A 21,963-nucleotide genomic window follows, 5' to 3' on the forward strand; every position below is an offset into this window, starting at 1 on the left:
GCCTCAATTACGCTAGCTTCCAAACTGGCATCCAGACAATAAACTTTAAGAATACTTTCTATCTGGTACTTTCATATCTTTGTTCCTAGTTTATCACTCACAAATCTCGCATCAAGTTTTCTCTTTTATAAAATATTGCTTTATGTTTCACAGTCCTCTCTTTGTGCTGAGCTCATGAAGATGTTTGACACATTAAAGGAAAAACCACCACGTGCTAACAGCTTCAGTATGCCTTAAATCTTCACTTTTTAGGAACTCTAAAGGAGGGCTGAGCATAGCTCTTCCAAAAAGCCTTTCACCCACTGGTGTTTTAATGGAGGACAGTGCAAATACTGTAACACCAGTCCAAAATCTCACAGGTGTGAGATGGTTAAGATATCGTTACTGCAAAGACCACAGCATATGACTCACCTTATCAAACCATCCAGTGAGCCTTTAATAACTTCTTATACTGGTAGAGACCACTCCCATCACAATGCAAATCATCACCCAGGAAAAACTTTGTATTGGTTTTGCTGCGGAAACTCCACATGTAGATTTTTGAGGAACGAAAAAACTATTGACCTGTTAAGTCTGATGTCATTAGCCATTTTCAGGTCCAAATAATTCTTCAGTTCCCCAAGTCAAACAAATGGGGAGAAACCACTGAGAGTTTAAACATTGAACTTAATATAAATGATCACTCGGGGTGTTCACACAGGCTTAAAATGCAGACATCCATGAAGGAAAGGATTTCCAAGGTTTAGCTGGCTAAGTTAGCTGGCTAATAGAAAACTAAATATCAGCAATGTTTGTGAAGTTGGGTTAGCTGACATATGATCCACTACTTGTTGGCTAGCTCAAAGCTATGTTAGGATAACACAAACACATTAGCAGAATTAAGATGTAGAATGAGCGTTAAATTTTTCTCAATTAAAGTTGTGGGTCCCTGAAAGCCAGAAACAATCGCCATCACATGGCAGGAAGAAAACGCCGAAAATGGATAAAATTTCATCCAGAAGAACGTCTGAGACAATACATCAGTAACACAAGGTTAGTAATTAATATGTCGCTATGGTTTGGATTACTTGGATTAGTCATGTAATGAAACTCACTTAACAACTTGTCCAAATCTAGAAATACATTTAGGTTTCTATACATTTTCAGTCCTGTTAGGTAATGTGGTAATGTTGATCTCACCTCAATAGGTAACAAACCATCCACGAGGTCAGAGTTGACACTCTGACTGGCTGCTTCTGGCCCCCGGGTTGCATATTTAACAGCAATACTCTAAGTAAAGACGTGACTCAAACCAAGCCAGCAAAACAATACCATGAGATGCCATCTCTGTCTGGGTCAAGAGTTTAGATATTTCCTTCAACTAGTCACCTGCACCTCAATACTTTATGCTTTCCTTCTACTTACTTACTAAAAGAAAAAAAAGGGCAAACACATAAGGCTATCATATCCCTCTAAAGTAAACTGCAAACTTGATTTGATGAGGTGGAAACATTACAGAGAAATGTGACACCAATCTTTATGATAATGAAGGCCAGAACAGGTCGGTCAACATCACTTATCTGATTCAATTTCATGATGCACCCACTCATATTCTACAGAGATGTTCTGGCCCATGCAAATGTTCTTCCAAAAGCCTGTTGGCTGGCTTAGCAGTGGATGCAAATGTAGTAAATGTCACGGCAGCAGTGAAGATCTATGAAAATTGTTAAGATGCAGTGTTAAAAGTTCTCTATAACACTGTGTGCTCAACAGGTGGGAGCTCAACTCTAAAGAGTGCCTACTTAAACTGACTTTAAAGTTAAACTTGTCTATGGGGAAAGAAAGATATGTTAAATGTAAAAAAATAAATAAAGATATTACCATACAGAAGCCTCGTGAAGTCGTCCACATTTGTCCCCATCCCTTTGGTTCACCTATCCAAAAAATAAAACTTCAATTTGATGATTTATCAGACTTATTCAGCTCCTTTAGGCTTTGGGTTTTACTCCACAATGTAGCCTACGTAGCTCCAGTCTTTAACGTACCGTTACAGCTCAATGAGACTTAAAAAGGAACCCGGCACACATACACTGTAGATCAACTCACCACCTGTGGCCTTTTGCAATGAAACTTCCGTGCATGCATCAACATTTGCACAAAATGGGGAGGAGCAGGTGCACAAATGACAACTTCCTCTGCATTCTGGTTTCTCAGCTGAGAGCAAAGAAGCTCTGCCTGACAATGAGACAAAAAAAAAAAAAAAAACCCCACCGCTGTCTGGCTTATAAGGCTTAGTAGGTCATGTACATGAGCTGCTGCCTGCCGGTGTTATTACAAAACTGCATGTGGTAAATGCACAACCACGTCTAGACAAGCAAACTAGAAACTAATGCAAAGTTATTCCACATAAAAATCAACAAATCTGGAAAAGGTTCCCACCTGACCCTCTCAGAATAAGCATTTATTTTTCAGACTCTAGCACAGGACCATCATGGACCACATACAGCCCAGTTTGATCTTAAGAGGGCCAGGCTAGTAAAACTCTTAATAATTCATATTTATTTATTGGTTACTTAATTACTTTGTTGTAATATGAATGGCTACAGGTGAGGTCTTTATCAGTGGAAACAAATGAAAATACAGTTAAAATTCCAAAGCCCCCCATTGGGCCAGACTGGAGTCTTATGTTTGACACCCCTGCTCTAGCATATTTAATGAAACCATGTAAAACTTTACCTTCATATTACAAATATTTTTTTAATTACAGGCCCTCCTAGTGCATCTGGGTTATCAAAATCTAGCACTTTTTAATTTGCCTTATTTTTTTCAGCTGAAAAAACACATTTAAACTCTGCTAGAAACTGCAACTTAACACATTTTTACGCCCACACCAAGTCTCACAATCTGGGGCAAAATTCTTGGTTTTTTTCTACACAAATTTTTTCTACATCACTTATATATCACAGTGTCAGCAGCAAAACTCCTCCATTTTAAGGCAGCTGACTTAAAGGAAGCATTGGTAACCTAGATGTTTGATCCAACAGTTAAGAAAACTCAAAATATCAAGGTAACATGATTCAATAACTTGTGTTACACTGCTCTGCAACCTCTGCTGGCCTCTTTCACAGAGGCAGTGAAAGAGTTGTTGGGTCTTGTCCACACATTGTAAGGTAAGAGTAAAGGCTACTTCCTGCCAGACCTGTTTGTGCTCTCAAGAATGCAATTGTGCACTTGACTTACTTGGGTTATCTTGTAAATTAAAATAAAACCCATGTTTCTAAAAACTCTGGTGTCAGTCTTCATTTTATATTGTGGCTTATAGGTATACAGGATTGTAATTGTGGTATTTACAGCCCAAAGTACATCTTGTGTGTACTTTAATCGTGATAGGATTTACTAGCATTGACCGTAGCTCTGTAAACCGATTAATTTACCTTAAAAAATATTTAGGTAAATTGATAATACACACATGAAAAATGTATCATGATATACCTCCAGAGTAGCTAAGTTTAATTTAGCTAAATAAAGTCTGGTGACAGTGCTTGGCTTTTTAATTAACTGGAGGAAGTATTTAGAAAACCTTGTTGTTGTTATGTCGCCTTCAGTGCACATACTGCACAGCTGGAGTCACAGGCCAGAACTAAAACTTAGCACTATTATTCTCATAATGAAAGTAACTGCTGTTTAATTTGTCTAGCTGTCCATGCAAGTTTTATATTACGGTAGCCTAATTTAGCATGCTAGGCTAAGTTAAGTTAGCCTAACTTCGCTACAATCGTTGATAGGCGTTTATTAGCTAATTTTGGCTTCTTTAAAGTCAGCTAAATGGCCCTTCAATGTTTATCTTCTATCATTTTTCCTGTTAAGGTTATATACTTACCAGTTAACGTGGAAATAAAGGTGGGAAGCTATTTTAAATGTGATTTTAGATAGCGATCTTTATGTAAGTCTTCTCCCTGCGGCTTTCAAGTGCGTATGTTTTCCGTTTTTGCTACTGAACCTGAACCTCATCCTGAACTACCAATGTGGTTATAAAAGCGTTTCAGAACCATATTCTGATAAAGGTGAGCTACAATTCCTCGACCTTTCACAGAAAGATAATTTTTTAAAGTTTTATTTTACTGACCGCTTTTTGTTTTTGTGCAAATGCTGAGTTCAAGTACGCCCAGTCTTTCAATCTTTAAAATGGTAAATTTAATTTGTAGCAGGAGAGATTTTTTTAGGAAGTAATAACCTAATGGGGATGTCTAATGCTTTCCCTCTAGTAGATATTGAGTTCTGAATCTGTCTTTCTTTTTTCTTTTTTTTTAAAGATGAGAATATAAATATCAACAGGGATGCAGTTAACATATAGCTTTGTTACTGAATCTGAATTTAACTGGTTAAACATTACCTTCTGCATAAATAGCACATCTTGGCAAAGCGGGTATCATAAATTCTCAGTTTCACTGCTTAAATATGACACTTTCATGGGTCTTTGGTTTTGGCTGAAAAACTAATTAGTATATTTATGACAATAAATGAATGCAGCTTCACTAAATTGGCCCCTCACTATTTGACAGGGCCTGGATGAATGGTTACGTTTGCCAGCAGAGGATGACCTGGATTGGACTGGGCTCAGCTGAAATGAGCAGAGGAGGCTGTGGTAGTAGCTATATTAGAAATAGAAATATTGGTGGTTGTTGCTATTGTGTTATTGATCCTCTATTACTGAAAGCGTGTGAGGAAAGCCATCAAATAAGCAAAGCTCAATCAGACACAGCTCACATTGACAGAAAACACGACGTATCAATCAAGTGATGTATGGCTGATACCATATTTTAAACTATAGACAAGATTTTTATTATTTCAGATCTTAAACTTGCATTTTTTAACTCTTAATGCAGCATGTTGACTCTAATCTTAATCGTTGCAGCTGCGATGATCCTGTTTTTATTTAAAAATCTTTTTTTTTGATCACCAAACAATACTTTCACGTGTTTTCACATGTTTTCATGTTAAATTCTGTCTCATGATGGAGTCCTTCCTTGTCACTTCTCCACAAGAACCCGTGGGGTCAGGGCGAGTTGAATCCCATGTCAGGATTGTCCCCACACTGACCTGTGCCTGACTGGCCTTCCAGCAAAAAGCCCCTGTGAAGGTAAGAGGAACTGGGGGTCCCCTCCCCTGGAAAAGAGGTTCCCTCCCCTTGACAGCTCCACAGAGCCCCAGCCACCTGCCTGCTGGGTCAGCCCCATATGAAAAGGGAAGCCCTTTGTAATCCAACGGGGATTACACCACCCAACAATGCACCGCTGAAAGAGCGACAAAAGCCCTGTATCAAACGCCGCCGAGGGGGAGCAAGACTATGATCTCCCACTACTACCAACACTGACTCCTCTGCTGCCTCTCATCTCCCCAAGAGGCTCTCACCCCCTTCAGCATTTGCTGCCTCTGTCCTCCTTCTGCCCTCTCTCATCTCCGGGATCTGGCCTTTTATCAGCGCATTCCTTTTCATTTGCATTGCGGTGTGGGGAGGGACAGCAGGTCTCTCTGATCTGATAGAGCCAGAAGAGAGAGAGTCAGGAGGCTCCTCAGGGCATGAAGGGTATGTGTTTGAGTGTGTGTGTGTGTGTGTGTGTGTGTGTGTGTGTGTGTGTGTGTGTGTGTGTGTGTGTGTGTGTGTGTGTATCCTGTCCTGCAAACACACAACACTGCATTCTCCAGATAGGCAGTCCAGAGGGGCAAATAAAGAGGCACCCACACCTGTCTGTCGAGCTCTGTTTGTCTTTAGTTTAGAAGAGGAAAAGGAAGTAGTTTAAAAAGAAAGCGACACTCACCTTCAAACAAATTGGCCACAAAAATAGCTTAAAGTCACTCCTTCACCTTTCAAAATAGAATATATCTCAAGATGGTGCGCAAATTTAAATGCATTCATTTAAAAAAAAAAAAAAGGTGTTTGGCCTGATTCTTGACGGTCTCTTGTAAATGTTTGTGTTGCTCAAGGAGATAAAAAAAGATGTAGTTTACTCTTCAGATTTCCTCCGAATCATTGAATTCCCAACCCACCCATTGCTCAAACATATGTCAGTGCAGGGGGGGGGCGAAGTTAAAAAAAAGTGATGATAGATTGAGGACACGAAAGACAGAAGAGAGCAAATGTGCTGTGCTAAATCTACAACCTTCAGTCAGCCTCACATTGACTGACTCGGAGAGTTACCTCAGCTTGTGCTCCAATCAATGTTAGCCCTGAGAGCATTGAATAGAAAATCATTCAAATTGTATTATGTTAGGATATATGAGCCGTTTCAAAATATTAATTCAGCATTATTTGAGGTGTCTGTTAAGGACAGCAGTTACAGCTAGCAGTGCGTTGACTCGACTGAGTGATTGCACACCTCTATTACATGTGATGTATGAATGTGTGAGCGAGGGACCTATTTTTCATTACCAGGACTTTGTCCCTAGAGGCAGTTGTTAAAGAAGAATCCATGAATTACCCCTCTGGAACAACTGGCCCTTGTCATAAGCCGAGAGGAGAGGGAAAGTGAAGGGGGAAAAAGGGAAGCACAGCACTATTGATAGTGGTGGGATTGAGAGACTGGAAGGACGCCAGAAGAATGTGTCTGCCTTTGCTTGTGATCCGGCAACGCTGCCGCCTCTCCCTCTGTCCAGTTAATTGGAATACAAAGCAGAGCAGGGTCGATGAGAGAGCGGCGGTGAGGAGGAAGAGGAGGAGGAAGGTGGTGGTGTGAGGGGAGGGTGGTAAGCTGCTGTCTGTCTACAGCAACACTCAACCTTCACTGCTCGCTGGGAATTGACTGTGGAACCAGCAAGCGAGACCGACACACTGTCACTGGTAAAATGAACTGTCACCTTGCATTTCTCAGCCTCTTGGCAGCATCGAATTGGCCGCTTTGAACCATGTGACGTGACACTGATTGAGTTCTGGTTTCCCCCCTCCTGGGCTTTAAGGAAAAGAGCTGGTTTAATTTCAAGTGTGCAAGCTTTCCATGCAAAGTATCAGGCAGCGCTTCGTACCTGCGTCTTTACACCAAAGCTTTCTCTTCTTCCTCACCACCCCTCATTATTTCATCGTGCTACCTCGTTACGCTGCCTCTCAGCTAGTCTTGTTTTTCTTACGGCATATAGTCATGGCGGTCTGACAGGCACACAGAGGAGGAAAACTATTAGGGGTAGCCATTTGGATCCTGGAGGCAATCCCGGGGAGTATTAAGACGTTAACCCTGGCCAAGTCACTTGTCTCTCTCAGTTACCATGCTGATGGAGTGGGGAAAGGATGCAGTCGCAGTGGGACCCGGGAGACGGGAGCTTCAGGTCGGCCAGCGCCTCCAGATCCAATCGAGCCTGACTCGGATGGGGGATGGTTGTCAAGAATGTCTCAGGCTTGGCTATAAAGAGCCTCAGTGCCAAAACAAAGAGCGTGCCACTCATACCCAGGCAGCCCCTCTCCACAAACCTCAAAAACTGTGAAAGAAATCATGAAAATAAAAAGAATTAGGGGTACGGCAGTACACTGGTACCAACCCATATCTACTCAGATTATAAGACTTTCAAATGTAATTGTTTATCATAATTTTGTTTCCCTCCTACAACAATGAGGGTATAAACACCAACATAATTTTTTTAAAAAGGGAAAAAAACTACTGAATTTCACAGACCAAACACCTCAAATGAATTTTGATAACAATAAAAAAAAATGCATATGCAAGTTTGGTTTTAATTTCTTTAAACACCTTTTTAAGAAGTGTTTAAAAGTCTGTTTTTCTCATCATTGCTAATTATAAAAATATGCGTGTTACATTTAAACCCAGTTATATCTGCACACGGAGTGATGTCATCAAAGCATTTCACCTCAGCGTCCAAGAGTCGTGCTTCATATTAGGGGTGAAACACTGTGTTAATAATGCACATATAACACTGCTAATAACTGTGTAATTATTATTTTTATCTGCTCTTTCTACAGTTATAGTTCCACCTCTGTAATGCTTTCATTCTTAATTGTTTGCCAGAAAATACAAAACGCAACAAATCTGTCTTATTGCATTGATGCTAAAGATACTGTGACAACACCATTAACTGATACAATCATGAAGTGAAAATTACATATGCAAACAATCTATTAAGCTGTAGATTTTTTTTTGAATCGGTAAATTAATAAGTTTCAAGGATGGATGAGCTTAAGAGAGAAACTGCCCCCAAACAGTCCTCATAAACTAAGGAGGAGGAGAGACCCCTCTCAGAGCCAATGGGAAACCAAACAGACGTTTTATATGGAGAAAAATGCTTTTTCTAATTTCACATATCCCACAGAGATGACATCAAATGTCTTATTTTGTGTAGCCAGCAGCACAAAAGCCGAACAAATTCATTGTAGTGCCAGACTGACAGAGAAAGTTAAGAAATGTTAAAACTGAAGATGTTTATATTTATTTCAAATAATAAATAAAAGAAGATTCAGTGCACAGAGCTGTTTCCCCTTAAGTTTCTGATTCCATACACCTATTTTTAGTTCTTCCATTTCTTTGGTTAGACATTAATTTATGGTCTCGATCTTAATAAAGGTCAATAGCATTTAAAAAAAAAAAAAAAAAAACAGGACAAAGATGGAAAATGAGTCCTTGTTTGAACTGTAATTTGTTAGGTTTGATAAATATTCTAAGAAGTTTTCAAGAAACTGAACAGAACCAAATTTCTTTCATCCATTTATTTTGATGTCTGTGTCTTACAGTACAAGATAAAATGGTGTTATCCCTCAAAGCTGTGTTTGATATCTTCCCTCTGTGGTATCTTTTGGATGACCAACCCCCGGTTATGCCATGAATACTGTATCTAGTTTTCCTTTGAAGCCCGGGGACCCTGCAGAGTGACATGCGACAGAGGAACTGGTAGAAAACCAAGGAAGTGAGCCTGGCAATAGACTTGTAAAAGAGCCTGCAACAACTGCAAGCAGCATGGGGTACAAACAGCACTGGGTTGACCTCAAGCAAAGTGCAGGGAGGGGGGCGGACGTGCCGGCTAAAGACATCTGAGGAAAGAAAAGGAGGCTGTTTTTGCTGGAGCTATTAATAGTTTCGACTATATTTGCGCCTGTAACAGTTTCTTCTTTGTGTTCCTTTTGTGTTCATTAACCATTCTGTGCTCCTCTCCTCTCGCTGTCCTACATTCCCCGGGCGAAGGCGAAGAGGGCTGAACTGATCCGAAGGTGAAAAACATCCTCCTCCTTTCTCCTCTCCCCCAGCTGAACATCTGTCTCCGTGGTGTTGGCTGCAGCACCGACTCTGACACCTCCAGATGGAGAGCCCACTGGGAGCGCTGAGGTATTACCTACAGAGATGGCAGAGATCGCACCTCTGGAATGAAGTCCCACACTTGTTTTCCACACCGTCCCCCTTTTTTGTTGTTGAATCTGTCACTATTCACCTTATAGATTATCGCCTTCCCAGTCCTTGGCCTTGCGACTCATCTGAAGAGCAGGCTGTTGGTTTGTAAAGAAATGCATGTCACCAAACCTCTCTGCTCCTTTTCTAATTTACAGTAATGGGCCGTATGGTATTTCAACTGTAACTTCTATTCGTAGGACTGTATCAATTTTTAATATAGTTGTCAGAGGACTGCATACTCATGCAGATATATTTCAAATGATTTCCATTTCCTTAAAACTTGTTTTTGAGCAGCCTCGGAGAGATTAAAGTTTGCACAATCTGGAGCACAACCTAAATGACCTACAACCTTATTAGTCTCAATATTAAAAGCAATACCTGCAAAGATCTGAGAGACTTAGAGCGCACTTCTCTGAGCCTCTCTGGTGTCTTGACAGATTGACTCTGCATTCATTTGTGCCTGAACTCTGTGTGAACCTTAGCTTTGGGGAAAGGGGCAGCAACAGGCCAGTGCTGTTGGGGCAGAAACTGTGTGCAAACCTAACACCCAGTGCAAATATTGAAACTGCTGCCCCTTCAACATCACAAGAAAGTAGGCGGTCAGGTCCGGCGAGCCTTTGACTCAAGGTGAAACCAGAGTAAGCGCTGAGAGGTTAATTGATTTCATCATTTTAAAAGAAAGATTGTTAAATTTTATAAGATACAAATGGACTTCAGTGACAACCTGTGACAACCTGTGTCCCGGCAGAATTTGGGTAACAAATCGAGCCTGAGACCTGCCTCCCTGGAGTTTGTTGTCATGTTTAGAGCCCCTGGAGGTATTTCGAGGTGAAAAGGTCACTGAGAACCACCCCATGTGTTGTGAAAGATTCCTCTTGTCACATTATGCAAGGGGACTAATAATAGAGGTAAACACACAGGGGGGGGAATAAGTTTTTAAAACCACACATAACTTTATTTTACACAGTGAAACAGAACAAATTCTTTATCAGAATTTAAAGTTTGATTGGACTGAATCAGAATTATCTGGATACTCTTTTTTTGTTTTTATTTTATTGCACACTCACACACGCAACAAATACAACTCTTATTGCATTTTATAGACTTTATTAAGCTAAATTGTTTCAACAACTGTTGGAAAATACCCTGTAAATAAATAGTGCAAACGGTAACACTGAGTACATCAGTGCGGCAACAAACAAAGAAAAAACAGCATGGAGGTGTGTAATAGAAAGATTAAATGACTACAAGCAGACACTGCCTACCCTGTATAGTTCACAAGTCCACAAGCAATTTTCAGTTTTTTCTGGAATGGTGCAACTTTGGGGAAAATGTGAAAAACTCTGCTCGGGCCTCCAGTTATATTTGTAGTCACGGTTTAGTTTTTCTCTTGTGTCTTTGGGGAGGCTTCAGAGGTGGAAAGTTTCTCCGTTGGTGCCGGGGTGTTGACTAAAACACAGCCCAGTTTCTCCCGTTTCTTCTGCTTCATCCTCCGGTTCTGAAACCAGATTTTCACCTGCGTCTCATTGAGCTCCAGGCTGGCCGCCACCTCCACCCGCCTTGCCCGCGATAGGTATTTGTTGAAGTGGAATTCCTTCTCCAGCTCGGTCAGCTGCTTGGTGGTGAAGTTAGTGCGGATCACGTTGTGCTGGCCGGGAACACCGAACTCCGACACGACTGCTGTGGAGAGAAATGGATGAATGGGATGATAGAGGAAAATGAAAGTCGTGGGGCTAAAGAGTGGGCTTTAATGACGATGAAAATGTCAGCGTGAACAGAAGAAATGCGTGAAATATTAGCTGCCAAATCATTTGAGGACAATCTAAAACAATTTGGTCTAATTATATCAGCTGGATGGGGGTTTTACGCACGGGGAACAGATCCCGTTTGGTTTCTAAACTGCATTTCTTAGCTCTGATTTCCTCATAACAGACCTGTTTTGGGAGGATTCCTCTTCACTTTCATCCAGTCGAAAGTTTTCGAAGTTTCCTCTACATGCTCCAAATCCCTTTCCTTACATGGAGGCGGTAACCTTGCGTAAACACTTTCTGAATATTCTTGCTGCCTCTGATCCCCGCTGCCAAAATGCAGATACTGGCCTCCCGGTGCAACCCCAGGCCCACAACTGTCCCCGGTATAGGGAGCCATGTTTGTGGCGAGGGGTGAGACTTGTGCATGGATAAAGCTCCGGTCCTGCTCGGGGGCGAGGCCGTACTGGTGATGTCCGTACTCCAGAGGTGAGCCATACACGGAGTTGCCCGGTCCCGCGAACGGCATGTCCAAGCCTACGTGGTTCTGGTGGTGCAGAGGGAGGCTCGGAGTCTGGTGGGGCGCCGAAGTTGCGACCATTACACGTCCGTCCGGTGCGTAACTATCACTTGTTGCGCAAGAGTTGGAGGATGTATATCCATGGTTTAAGTTGTGGTATCCGGCCTTTGCGCTGAAAATATTTGCTCCCCGGTTGCATACGGGGTAATCTAAGTATGAGTTCATCCTGAACCTGGGCCTGCCGTTTGTTCAGAACTGATCAAGACCGTGCAGTCATTAATCGGTGCTCCCTTTGCCCTAACCTTCTAGGTAGTATGTCAAAGCTGTAAAACTGCCTTCCACCCTCATATCACCTTCCTGACACACCATGTGACCCGCCAAACGCCAATGGCAAGGGACCTACAGCACTCTGTCAAGTCTGCAGACTCGTCCATCAAACGGCCTCGCATTTACATGACAAATGCTTCAATCAAACTCGCTCATCCATCTGATAGGAAGGCAAACAGGAGGACACATTTTCAGGCCACAGTGTTACAGGAAGAAAAAATGATAAATGAATATGAGAAAAAAATGATAATAAAAATGATAATAACAAAAAAGTTACTTTTTTCGAGTTATTTTACTCTTGAACAAATAATATAAAATAACCTTTTCTATTAATTTATGGCCTGCAGCTGTTTTAATTGTGATATCATTTGTTTTTCATGCACTTTGTTTAATTCTCTGTTCTAAATGACATGAATGAAGCTAATTTCTATACTGAAAATAAACTTTTTGTAGCTGCTTAAATAACTGGCTTATTATTAAAACACGTTCGGACTGAGTGAACCCTGCAGACAGACACCGAATCAGGCAAGGGGGGAAAGGCATTGCAGTGACTCCAGTGATCCATCATGGCTCCTTTTAAAAGATTGACAGCTTGTTTGGCCCATTTCCCCCATAAAAGAACAAAGACACGTTTAAGAACCATATACAGTCTTTTTTTTCTCCACCGCGTCTTTCTTTTTCTGCTTAAAAGTTGTTCACACTTACAGGGTAAAATCCTCCAAAGCCTACAAGCTCCACTCTCCTCTTATAAGAGTTAATGTAAGGTTATAAACCTCAGGCGCTAACTAAGCTCTAATTAAAAGAGAGAAATTTGCGCTTGGCTCTTTTATTTTGGAGATCAAATCTGGTGGAATAAATTATTATTATTATTATTATTATTATTATTATTATTATTATTATTATTATTATTATTATTATGTTGGGTAAATTACAGCAGTGAACCTTTTTAATTTAAGGTCTTAATTATTAAACGAAAGTTAAAGTCGAAAAGAAAATAACCGAAACTTTGCACTTAAAACACACAGCAAATGATTTATAAATACAGATAAAAAACAACAACATTTGAGACTAATATTCTGATTAATTAGTCAAATAAATAAATAAATAAATAACGCATGCATGGAAATATATCAGTATTGCGCTTCTTTATAAATCCACACCGTGCGCTACAGGTGGGTCAGTTTGGGAGCTTGCATGATTCTTTCCTGAGGACTGCAGCTCTGTGAGAAATACGAGCCGCTCAGGTCGTTTCCTCGCAGGTTGGGGTTTGGTGTGTGTGAGCTTGTGTGGGTGCTGTACTGCACATCAAACTGCGGGCCATGCGTGAAGCCTGAAACTGGATATTTAGAGTAGTTTGCCGGGTACGCAGGCTGCTGCTCCTGCTGCAGCTGGGGCCTGAGCGGAGGGGAGGCCGGTTGGTAATCCCCTCCCAGATGGACATAACCCAGGCTCGACAGAGTGGGGCTTCCCGGGGCGGAGGGGGAGGACGAGGGCGAGCAAGAGGAGGTGGTGATGGCTGGAGGGAGGCCCTGACCTCGCTGGTCCTTTTTCTGCTTCATCCTCCGGTTCTGGAACCAGATCTTGATCTGCCTCTCGTGAAGGTTGAGCAGGCCGGCCATCTCCACGCGCCTCGGCCTGCAGAGGTAGCGGCTGAAGTGGAACTCCTTCTCCAGCTCCACCAGTTGCGCGCTCGTGTACGCGGTGCGCGTTCGCTTGGAGGCCGGGGTCGCGCTGCTTGGACTCTTCTCGTTCACGGGGCAGTCTGTAGAGACAATAATGTGCACGGGAACGTGATCAAATTAGAAGCTTCCCCTTCAATAACTCTTTAAGTTTGCACATCTTTTAGTTTTAGTCTTATGTCTCATTCCTGCTCTTCCTGCTATGACCCCCCACCCCCCCACCCCCCATTATAAAAAAAAAGCAAAAAGTAAAAGATCAAAAGTAAAAACAGCAAATTAAAGTTTAATCAGTAAATAAAATCAACAGCAGAACAGAATAAAGGAGCAGCGCAGAGGACACATAACGTTACCACAGCTTCCGGTGCCTCTGGTGCTCTGTGAGCAAGTTAGTACGCATGTGCTAAAGGGCAAAGTCAGCAAGCTCCAAGGCTAAAATGCAGGTGATGAGTTTGTGTTAGAAGTCTACGCATTTCAAGGATGTTGATTTTAACTATTTGTGTGTGTGTGGCGGGGGAGGGGCAATTTCTATGCGTTTAATGATTTACTAAATGAAACCCAAATATAAAAATACATTTTTATATACAAGAAGAAGTGCTGTCCAGGCTCGTTCTCGTTTGGTTTATGTGTGTCTGATGTCAAATAAGTAAGATAAGATAAGATAAGATAAAACTTTATTAATCCCTCGGGTGGGTTCCTCTGGGAAATTCGGTAAGTCAGTTGATACTGGACATTTGACTGTCTTATGCCTTTTATTTAAATATTTTTTCTGTCATAAATCATGAAAGTCTCTGATTTAGGTTCAGAGAAACTGTATTTAAAGTGGAAGATAATTGCAAAGAATAAAAACGTGAGTTTAAATGAAGGAGGGCCATCTATATCTGTGTGTTTCCTGTTTTAATAAGCAGCATTTCTGCGCTGATGAGTCATTCTGTCTGTGTCCTGTTACTCTCGGCTTCGTCTGTCCCCCCCAAAATCGATTAAATCTGAATATTTTTTCTATGTAATAAACATGACATGTGAAATTAAATTATATTGCTTGGTCTGTTTTATTCTTAAAACAAATGTCATCCTAAATCCTGAGCCAGGGCCTTCCCCTCGCATGCCTGATTGCAGCTTTAATGCTGAACTGCAGGGAATATACGCTACATTAGGAGCTACGTTGAAGGGAAAATGATTGGAAACGGCTTCATTTAAAATCCTCTGCTGCTGCTGGTTTATGTCATACAGACCTGCGACTCTCCTCCCGGGTTTCTGATTTGAGTGTCTGGACTCTTTCATCCAGGGGAAAATCTTTCTGCTCATTGCAAACTTTGGGTTTTGCTGCTTTGACCTCCGGGGAAACGTGCCATGCTCAGACGCCTCCACTTGCTGCTGAGGAGCACACTCAAAGCCGCTCACACCATCCGGAGACTCGCTGAAGAGGTCACGGTGGTGATGGTGATGATGGTGGATGCTGTGTGAAGCGCTGCTGGTTTTCTGCATTTCCATTAAACGTGCACAGGGTCTCCTCCTCCCCCTCCTCTCCTCCCCTCCCTTTTTGACCTTGTGGCGAAGCGCTGGCAGCCAAATGTCACATGGCAGGTTTCCACAGAGGGCTTCTTGGCCTGAGACGATCCAGCAAAAAAAGAAAAAAGACGGAGACAGAATCAGGGAGGAGACTAAATGATCCATCTTATCAACTCAATAGTATGCTGACATGAATAGCAAGCCTCTCCAAGCCAGAGAGGCGACGCAGAATGAAGAGTGTGCTGGAGAAAGAAAGAAAAAAAAACACACCAAGAGGAGGATAATCCTGTAAAATCTCTGCAGAAATTCAATTATTATCCTCTTGTTCACCCTTTGCAATTAATATGGACCTCAGTGGCCTACAAATTCCTTTTATTGTCATTTAATTATGTAAGTAGCATAAGCAATATATAAGGATTGCAGAGTATTAAAGGGGCAGCTTTATTGGAGGCAGTCTTTTGTTTGATTCAGATTCAGGGCAAGAGAAAAAAAATAATACTAATTGACAGATATAAATAGCTAAAATATAAAACCATACATTAAATACAAATATAGCAAATAACAGTGTTTTTATTCATGCTTTCAGTGGTGCTGCGGGAAATTAAATTAGGCCTGTATGACTGCTAATAAATAGCAGCCTTTGTTCAGTTAATGGATAGCCCTGCGTTGGGCATTTTTTAAGGGGGAAAAAATTAAACGTTACATCACAGTTTGCTAAGAAAAATCCATCAATTAAACGCAAAATAAAAGAAAAGTGCTTTGTGCGCCGCGGCTGTTTTGTGCGCATCTTCTCGGGCAATTAAATTGAATTCACTTTTCTTCCAAAATTAAAGAGAATGAAATTATTAAAGGCGCAGTTTTAAGGACGAGGAGAGGGAGTGAGCAAGGGAGAGAGGGAGAATAAGACTGGAGGCATGCAGCTTTATGAACTCTGGTTGAACCGCGGCTGGAGTCGGGCTCGTAAATCATAAAGACACATAACCCAGTCCGCGGCACAACAGCTCGGCTGCCTTACCTTCACAACCTACATTCATTCCGCTGCTGAAACAATCCTGCACGCAAACAAAACACACCGGCTCCTCTCACCTTTGGAAAACCTCCCGGATTAGTGAATAATCCCAGCAGAAGCACGCGGCTCTCGTGCGTTAAGGTGCACGCGACGTGGCTTTGAGTGGTGAAGGAGTGGACAGTGTTTCTGCAGCTGCAGACCGCCCTGCGTTGCATTTCTGCACACAGGATCGGCGTGTGTGTGTGTGTGTGTGTGGATGTGTGTGTGTCTGTGTGTGCGCGTAAAAAGGAAGCCTTTCTGCTGATCGTGCAGGCTCAGTTTCATGTATGGTAATAGGCCTGCGATAAAGATAAGAAAGGGGATTTTTACGTCTTTCTATATGGCAAATTGACTTCCTCTACGTTTCTGCGGCAATTAGAGCAGAATGAAAACCCAGAAACATTAAGTTGGCTCAGCAGAGGGCAGGGGGAGCTGAAATATTTTTGGCACTGAAGTCGATTTGAAGTAGATTTAGATAAAGAAAATGGCCTGTTAAGGAGATGCTTCCCACCTCTTCCACCACCACTACTGTCATGCATTAAAAACACCCAAAGGCTACCAGTTTTTAATTCCACCGCGAAGCTTTCGGGGCGCAGAGAAATCACACTTCTATGAACACACAGGCAGCCACGTCTTGTTTAAACAATCCTGGGAAGTCGTCCAGCTGCTGTAACAATAAATTCAGACATCCAGTTCAGGACCGATGCCAGAGATGCCGTAAATTACTCAGCCAAAGAAAGCTATCAGTGTTTAGTCTTTATACCAAATGCATTCTTTGCGTAATGGATCCTTTCTTCCTTAATTTAAAAGAGAGATCAGAGAGGTTCATTTCAAAGCACCAAAGTGGAGACAGACCGCGGTCAGCACAGCAGCATCCATTAGAAAAAGAAAAGAAAATCGTGTAACGAGGCCTGGCTTGTGCTGGCTTTGGTTTTTGGTGACCGCTGCAGCGGATCGATTGGCGGTGCTTTGATCTCTCGTCTTCACGTTTTGCTCGATCTCTTTGATTGGCTCTTGAGGGTAATATTTAACTCAGTGGCGTTAATTAATGCAAATGGACGTCTTTGATCTTTGATGCGTGCCACAAAAATGTCTCATGGCAGCCGTGGGCCTTCTGTCCAAAAGGTCTGATTTACCTCACGCACACTGGTGCAGTTATTTTGTGCAATCACCGTTGATTAAACGGCTTCCTATATTTGGCCAGAGCGCTCTGAGAAACCAGATTTATGCTCCACGAGTCGCATTTTACTGATTAAACAAAGACTGAATTAAAATAAACGTTAAAAGTGGAATTTAGCAGACGGAGAAAAAAGCGTGACGTGTTGTGTTTGCTCCAAAATGTTAAAAAACATGCAGACCTGCAGAAGAGATGACCCACCACCACCCCCCTCACCACCACCACCACCATTTTCCACATTTTGATTGGCTCTAGTTTACCAGGAAATGTGTTGATCCATGCATGCTGAGAGTCACAGATGATTAAATGCACTTGAATGAAATATCACACTTGCCCTTCACACTATCAGCTCCATATCTTTAACCTGATTAGTTTTGGTTTATTTTGTTTAAGTTGAATTTTCGCCTGCTTCTCCAATTCAGGGTCTTGAGCCTATCCCGGCTGAAATTTTGATAATAAGTTAGTTATCAAAATTTCAGTCTTGCAAAACATTCTCTGTGCCCCACACGTAGGTTTTTTCTTTTGTTTTTGTTTTTTGTGGCTTTGGTCAGCGCTGAAAGTCTGCCGAGTGCCGTCTGCTTGAACAGCTGTACAGCTCTCCATGTATGCTGATGGATCCGACCAGATGTAGCTTATAGCCCTGGAAGGTTCAACTACAAGCTGCCTTTGTGCTAAGACATTCCCATCAGTCGAAGCTGCAATTTGTGTGGCACTGAATTTCTGAGATTTAGTCCTCAGCCATAACTGCTTAACAACTAGCATGCAGCTACCCTGCTTAACCCCTTTGTGCTAAAGTGCAAAGTATTACCCTCAAAGGTGCCCAAAGTAAGGTCTAACCCTAATGTGTGCCTTTGAGAAAGAAAAGATTATGTCTGTTAGAACTATCGTCTCATTATCAAACAGAATTTCAAAGACAAAAATCATTCTGATGGCATAGGAAGAAAAAATACCGGATTATAACTGATGGTGCATTAACGTGCAAGCATTAGTTTAATGTTACACATATGGTTATAGCACAATAAAAAAGTTTTTTATTCTGTTAATAGGATGCATTAACACAATTATTGTTATTCTGCAAAGTTATCAGAGAAACAATAGCAAATATTTGCCTTTGAAATGTAGTGAAAGTAGACAGAAATACTTGAGTAAAGCACTGCAGGTGCACACAGGTGCACATATAAACATAAATCCTCCTGAGAGCCTATAAAAAGCGCCATAAACACACAAAGAAAAATCAGCAATAAGTGCGCTGTTTAGACAAAAACTGCCCTCTGATATATGAGACGTGGAGGCTGTGTGTGTGTGTGATGGGGGTGGAGGTGCAGATGGACTGACCTGATAAGTCAGTTTCCACTGAATAACGCATGCACAATAAATATAAATACAAATAGGTTTGATCCTCGTGGAATGTCGTTATCACTCATGTATGACAACATCCCCGAGCTGCACTTTACGCCCATCACTCGCGATCTTCCTCATCGTCTTCTCTCTCTTCTTCTTCTTCTGTCTGGTGTTTGATGGACACACACAAACACACACCCTCCACATACCCCCACCACCTCCACCTCCAGCCGCCCTCCACTCAGTCTGCAGGCCTGCTGACAAATGCAGCGCACTGCAACCGCTCCTGTCAATTAGCTGCAGGAACCACGTGTGCGCAGAGGAGGGGATTTATTGCCCCGAATTAATTCTCTTGAATCGGCGGTGGCAGAGGCTTGATTCCCCACGCAGGCAACACGAGCGAGTCGATAACCAAACAAATACTCATAAATAACCGTGATTTTAAAAATGTTGTTTGGCATCTATAAGCAGTAAACAAACAGCAGATATATATGTATAAGTGTTTGTTTGGGTAATTGTCAACAGCTGCACAGCGCAGGCTGAACAGATGTTACGCAATATATAATGTGTCTTTACGGGAGGATTTTTAAAAATAATGTGCATTAATAAAGCTCCTCCTGTCTTCGCCTTTGATTCATTTGTTGCCTTTGCTGCTTAGAAATGCTAAATATAACCGCGTTACTCCCGAAAACTTTAATCAAACTCACACTGCGAGTGCGTAAAATCCAACTTTGGTGAACTTACTTTTTTCCTTCTCCGGTGCCTCATGCTTTTCCTCACCAGGCCGGCTTCTCCATCCAGTCAGGTCCGTTGGAAATGTTTGTTTGAGGTCCTCCTCCTCACATTTCCCCCTGGCTGCAAACTACAACTCCTCCTTGACTATACGGACAGTGGCAGTGAAAAGGAGACGTGACAAATGATGTGCGGAACAATGCCCACATTCAAGGCTCGTCCGGCAACTTTCCCAGATGTCATATTCTTTACCCTCCACCCTCCCCAACAATGAGGCGCTAAAAGGGAGGAAAGAGGAGAGAAAACAGCCAGCCAAACTGTGCAGAAGGCCTGCAGCTCTAAAGAAAAAAAAATCACACACACCAGCACGAAATATCAAATGTAGCGCTCATGTTGCACTGATACACAAACAGAAAGGAATTTTCTTGTCTTCTAGACGAATGTTTTTCTTCCCTTCTAGGTGATGTGTCATCATCTACATACTCCCCAAGATGCGAATTTGTGGCTGCTGCTGTATTTACACAAATTCGGATCTACAGGGTGGATATAGGTGACAGATCCTCCGTCTCTGCGGGCGTTTGGACAAAAGCCTGGAAGAATGAAGTCAGCTAATTTAAAAATCAGATCTAAACATGATCTTTTCACTTTGTGAACCGTGACACTGGATATTTCTGGACATTCAGCAATTTTTAATTTAAAAAAACCCTTCATAAGTTATACTAAAGGCTTCATTAGTGATTAATAAATATTATTGACCTGTTTAAGTCATCAATAAGAAAAAAAAAAGCCAGATTGTGAAAAAACCCCTGGGTCTATGATGTTTATCCCTATCGCATGCTGGAAATCTATGTATGTCATGTATGTAACAGGCTATTAAAGCCACATTAAATACTTCATAGATTTTAATAAGTCATTAACAAGTAATTTATCAAATGTTTCAGACATGGAGCAGCATGTTAAATGTTAATAAGTCACAAATAAAGAGGATTAATACATGCAGTCTGCAGTTTTTAATATTAGTAACTTATTAATAAAAGGTTGCAATAAAAAAAACTACTGTACAATTAATTGCAGGTTAATTAGATAAAGATGAAAATTTGGTTAACAAGCTATTGATAAAAGGCTTCATTTATAAAATATTTACTTATATGTAATACTGGAAGTGTTTAAACCACAAAGTCTTCAATTACAGGAAATGTAATACATGCAGTCTGCAATTATTAATGTTACTGACTTACTGATAAAGATTTAATTATCAACAAGTCATTCAGCTGACAGCCAGATATGTCATTATTATTATTTATTTATTTTTAAAAACAACAACAACAACAACAACATCAACATGTTTGTAGATTTATAAAGGTCAACGCATGTTGCTGGAATTTATGCACAAAAACAAGTCTTTAGTTCAGAACTTATAAATTCATTTATAGATGAGATTAGTTTTAATATAAAGTTTGAAAATAAAGTTTATTGCTATTAATGCCAATAAGTTATTACTGTATGAAAATCTGAAGTTGTAACTGTTTATATCTCGTTGATGGGGTAGGTTAATTTCCAAGAATTGAATTATAAATGCAAATGAGAAATTAATAAGGGGTTTAATGTCTCAGCTTTCCAGTTTTAAAAAAGGTTATTAGAATTTGCTGAATGCAAAACCAGCAGCTGTTATTAAGACATGAATAAGATGTTTTCAATTTTTTTAAAATAATAAAAATTGCAATAATAAGAATATTGAGACAAGTGGTATGATACAACACGTTACACACTCAACGAGTCATTAAAAACAGATATAAAAGTTAATAAGTCATTAATATGGGCTCATAATAACCCGTTCTGAGGATATATATAAATTAGACAGAAGTTTGAGCTTTTAAATGATGAACGCTATCGTTAGAAGAAGGTTGGACATAACAACACTTTATGTTACTACATTATTAAAATACTTTTAGTTAAAAAATCTGCAGGTATACACCTTAATACGTTTTTTAAAGGAGTAAAGTAACAACAATGTCATTAGTAAGGAGCATTAACCACAATACCTGCAGTTATAAGTGTTTATGTGTCATTAATAAAGGTGTTAAACCACAAAGAATGTGATTATAAATGGAAATATGCAAACACTTAGGGGTTTATTACATCAGGTATCCAGTTATAAACATAAAAAGGTTATTAAGATTCATTGAACGCAAACACATGCAGTCATGGATGTGAATAAGTCATTGTTATGGTGTTTTGATAACCTGCTCAGATCACCAAGTGACCAAATCTGCACTTATTGATGTTTCAAAGTAACAGTACTAAGTAATAAGTCATTAAAAAAGGAGGTAAATCACTAAAAAAAAGTAATTTTTAAATGTATTTGTGATTATATAAGTTAATAAGGAGTATTGACTACAGCACCTGGAGTTATAAGGGTTTCTTTACTCATTAATAAATGTGTTTAACTGCCAAAAACTATAGATGGAAATGTGCAAATAATAAAGGATTTGATGAATCAGGTCTGGAGATATAAATGTTAAT

General features: G+C 40.8%; 3 protein-coding genes across 4 annotated transcripts in view; all 3 read right to left on the bottom strand.

Moving 5' to 3' along the window:
- skap1 (src kinase associated phosphoprotein 1) overlaps positions 1-1,900 on the bottom strand; it is a 35,726-nt gene extending 33,826 nt beyond the window's left edge. For both annotated transcript variants that reach the window (XM_085361592.1, XM_085361593.1), the window contains exon 1: positions 1,861-1,900. In XM_085361592.1, the coding sequence (XP_085217718.1) occupies positions 1,861-1,900 (40 nt within the window). The remainder of the gene's footprint in view (positions 1-1,860) is intronic.
- Positions 1,901-10,740: 8,840 nt separating this feature from the next.
- hoxb1b (homeobox B1b) lies at positions 10,741-11,855 on the bottom strand. Its single transcript, XM_085361037.1, has 2 exons — positions 11,297-11,855; positions 10,741-11,042 (listed from the first exon to the last, which is right to left on the bottom strand). The coding sequence occupies exons 1-2, from the start codon at positions 11,853-11,855 to the stop codon at positions 10,741-10,743; spliced, it is 861 nt and encodes a 286-aa protein (XP_085217163.1).
- A 1,268-nt stretch (positions 11,856-13,123) lies between these two features.
- LOC146627085 (homeobox protein Hox-D3-like) lies at positions 13,124-15,124 on the bottom strand. The gene is made up of 2 exons (XM_085361038.1): positions 14,866-15,124; positions 13,124-13,719 (listed from the first exon to the last, which is right to left on the bottom strand). Exons 1-2 carry the CDS (start codon positions 15,122-15,124, stop codon positions 13,124-13,126), a joined length of 855 nt encoding a protein of 284 aa, XP_085217164.1.
- Between the last annotated feature and the right edge of the window lie 6,839 nt (positions 15,125-21,963).

The sequence above is a fragment of the Diplotaxodon limnothrissa genome, linkage group LG8 (genome assembly GCF_057381915.1).
Source record: "Diplotaxodon limnothrissa isolate DT_005_m linkage group LG8, D_limnothrissa_male_GT1.1, whole genome shotgun sequence".
In the NCBI taxonomy this organism is placed as follows: domain Eukaryota; kingdom Metazoa; phylum Chordata; class Actinopteri; order Cichliformes; family Cichlidae; genus Diplotaxodon; species Diplotaxodon limnothrissa.

Excerpts from the sequence above, each read along its gene's own strand:
- hoxb1b (XM_085361037.1), bottom strand. The coding sequence starts at position 11,855 with ATGAACTCATACTTAGATTACCCCGTATGCAACCGGGGAGCAAATATT. Across the intron at positions 11,043-11,296 it reads GAGGAATCCTCCCAAAACAG|CAGTCGTGTCGGAGTTCGGT; the intron begins GTCTGTTATGAG and ends TTCTCTCCACAG.
- LOC146627085 (XM_085361038.1), bottom strand. The coding sequence starts at position 15,124 with ATGGAAATGCAGAAAACCAGCAGCGCTTCACACAGCATCCACCATCAT. Across the intron at positions 13,720-14,865 it reads ACCCGGGAGGAGAGTCGCAG|ACTGCCCCGTGAACGAGAAG; the intron begins GTCTGTATGACA and ends TTGTCTCTACAG.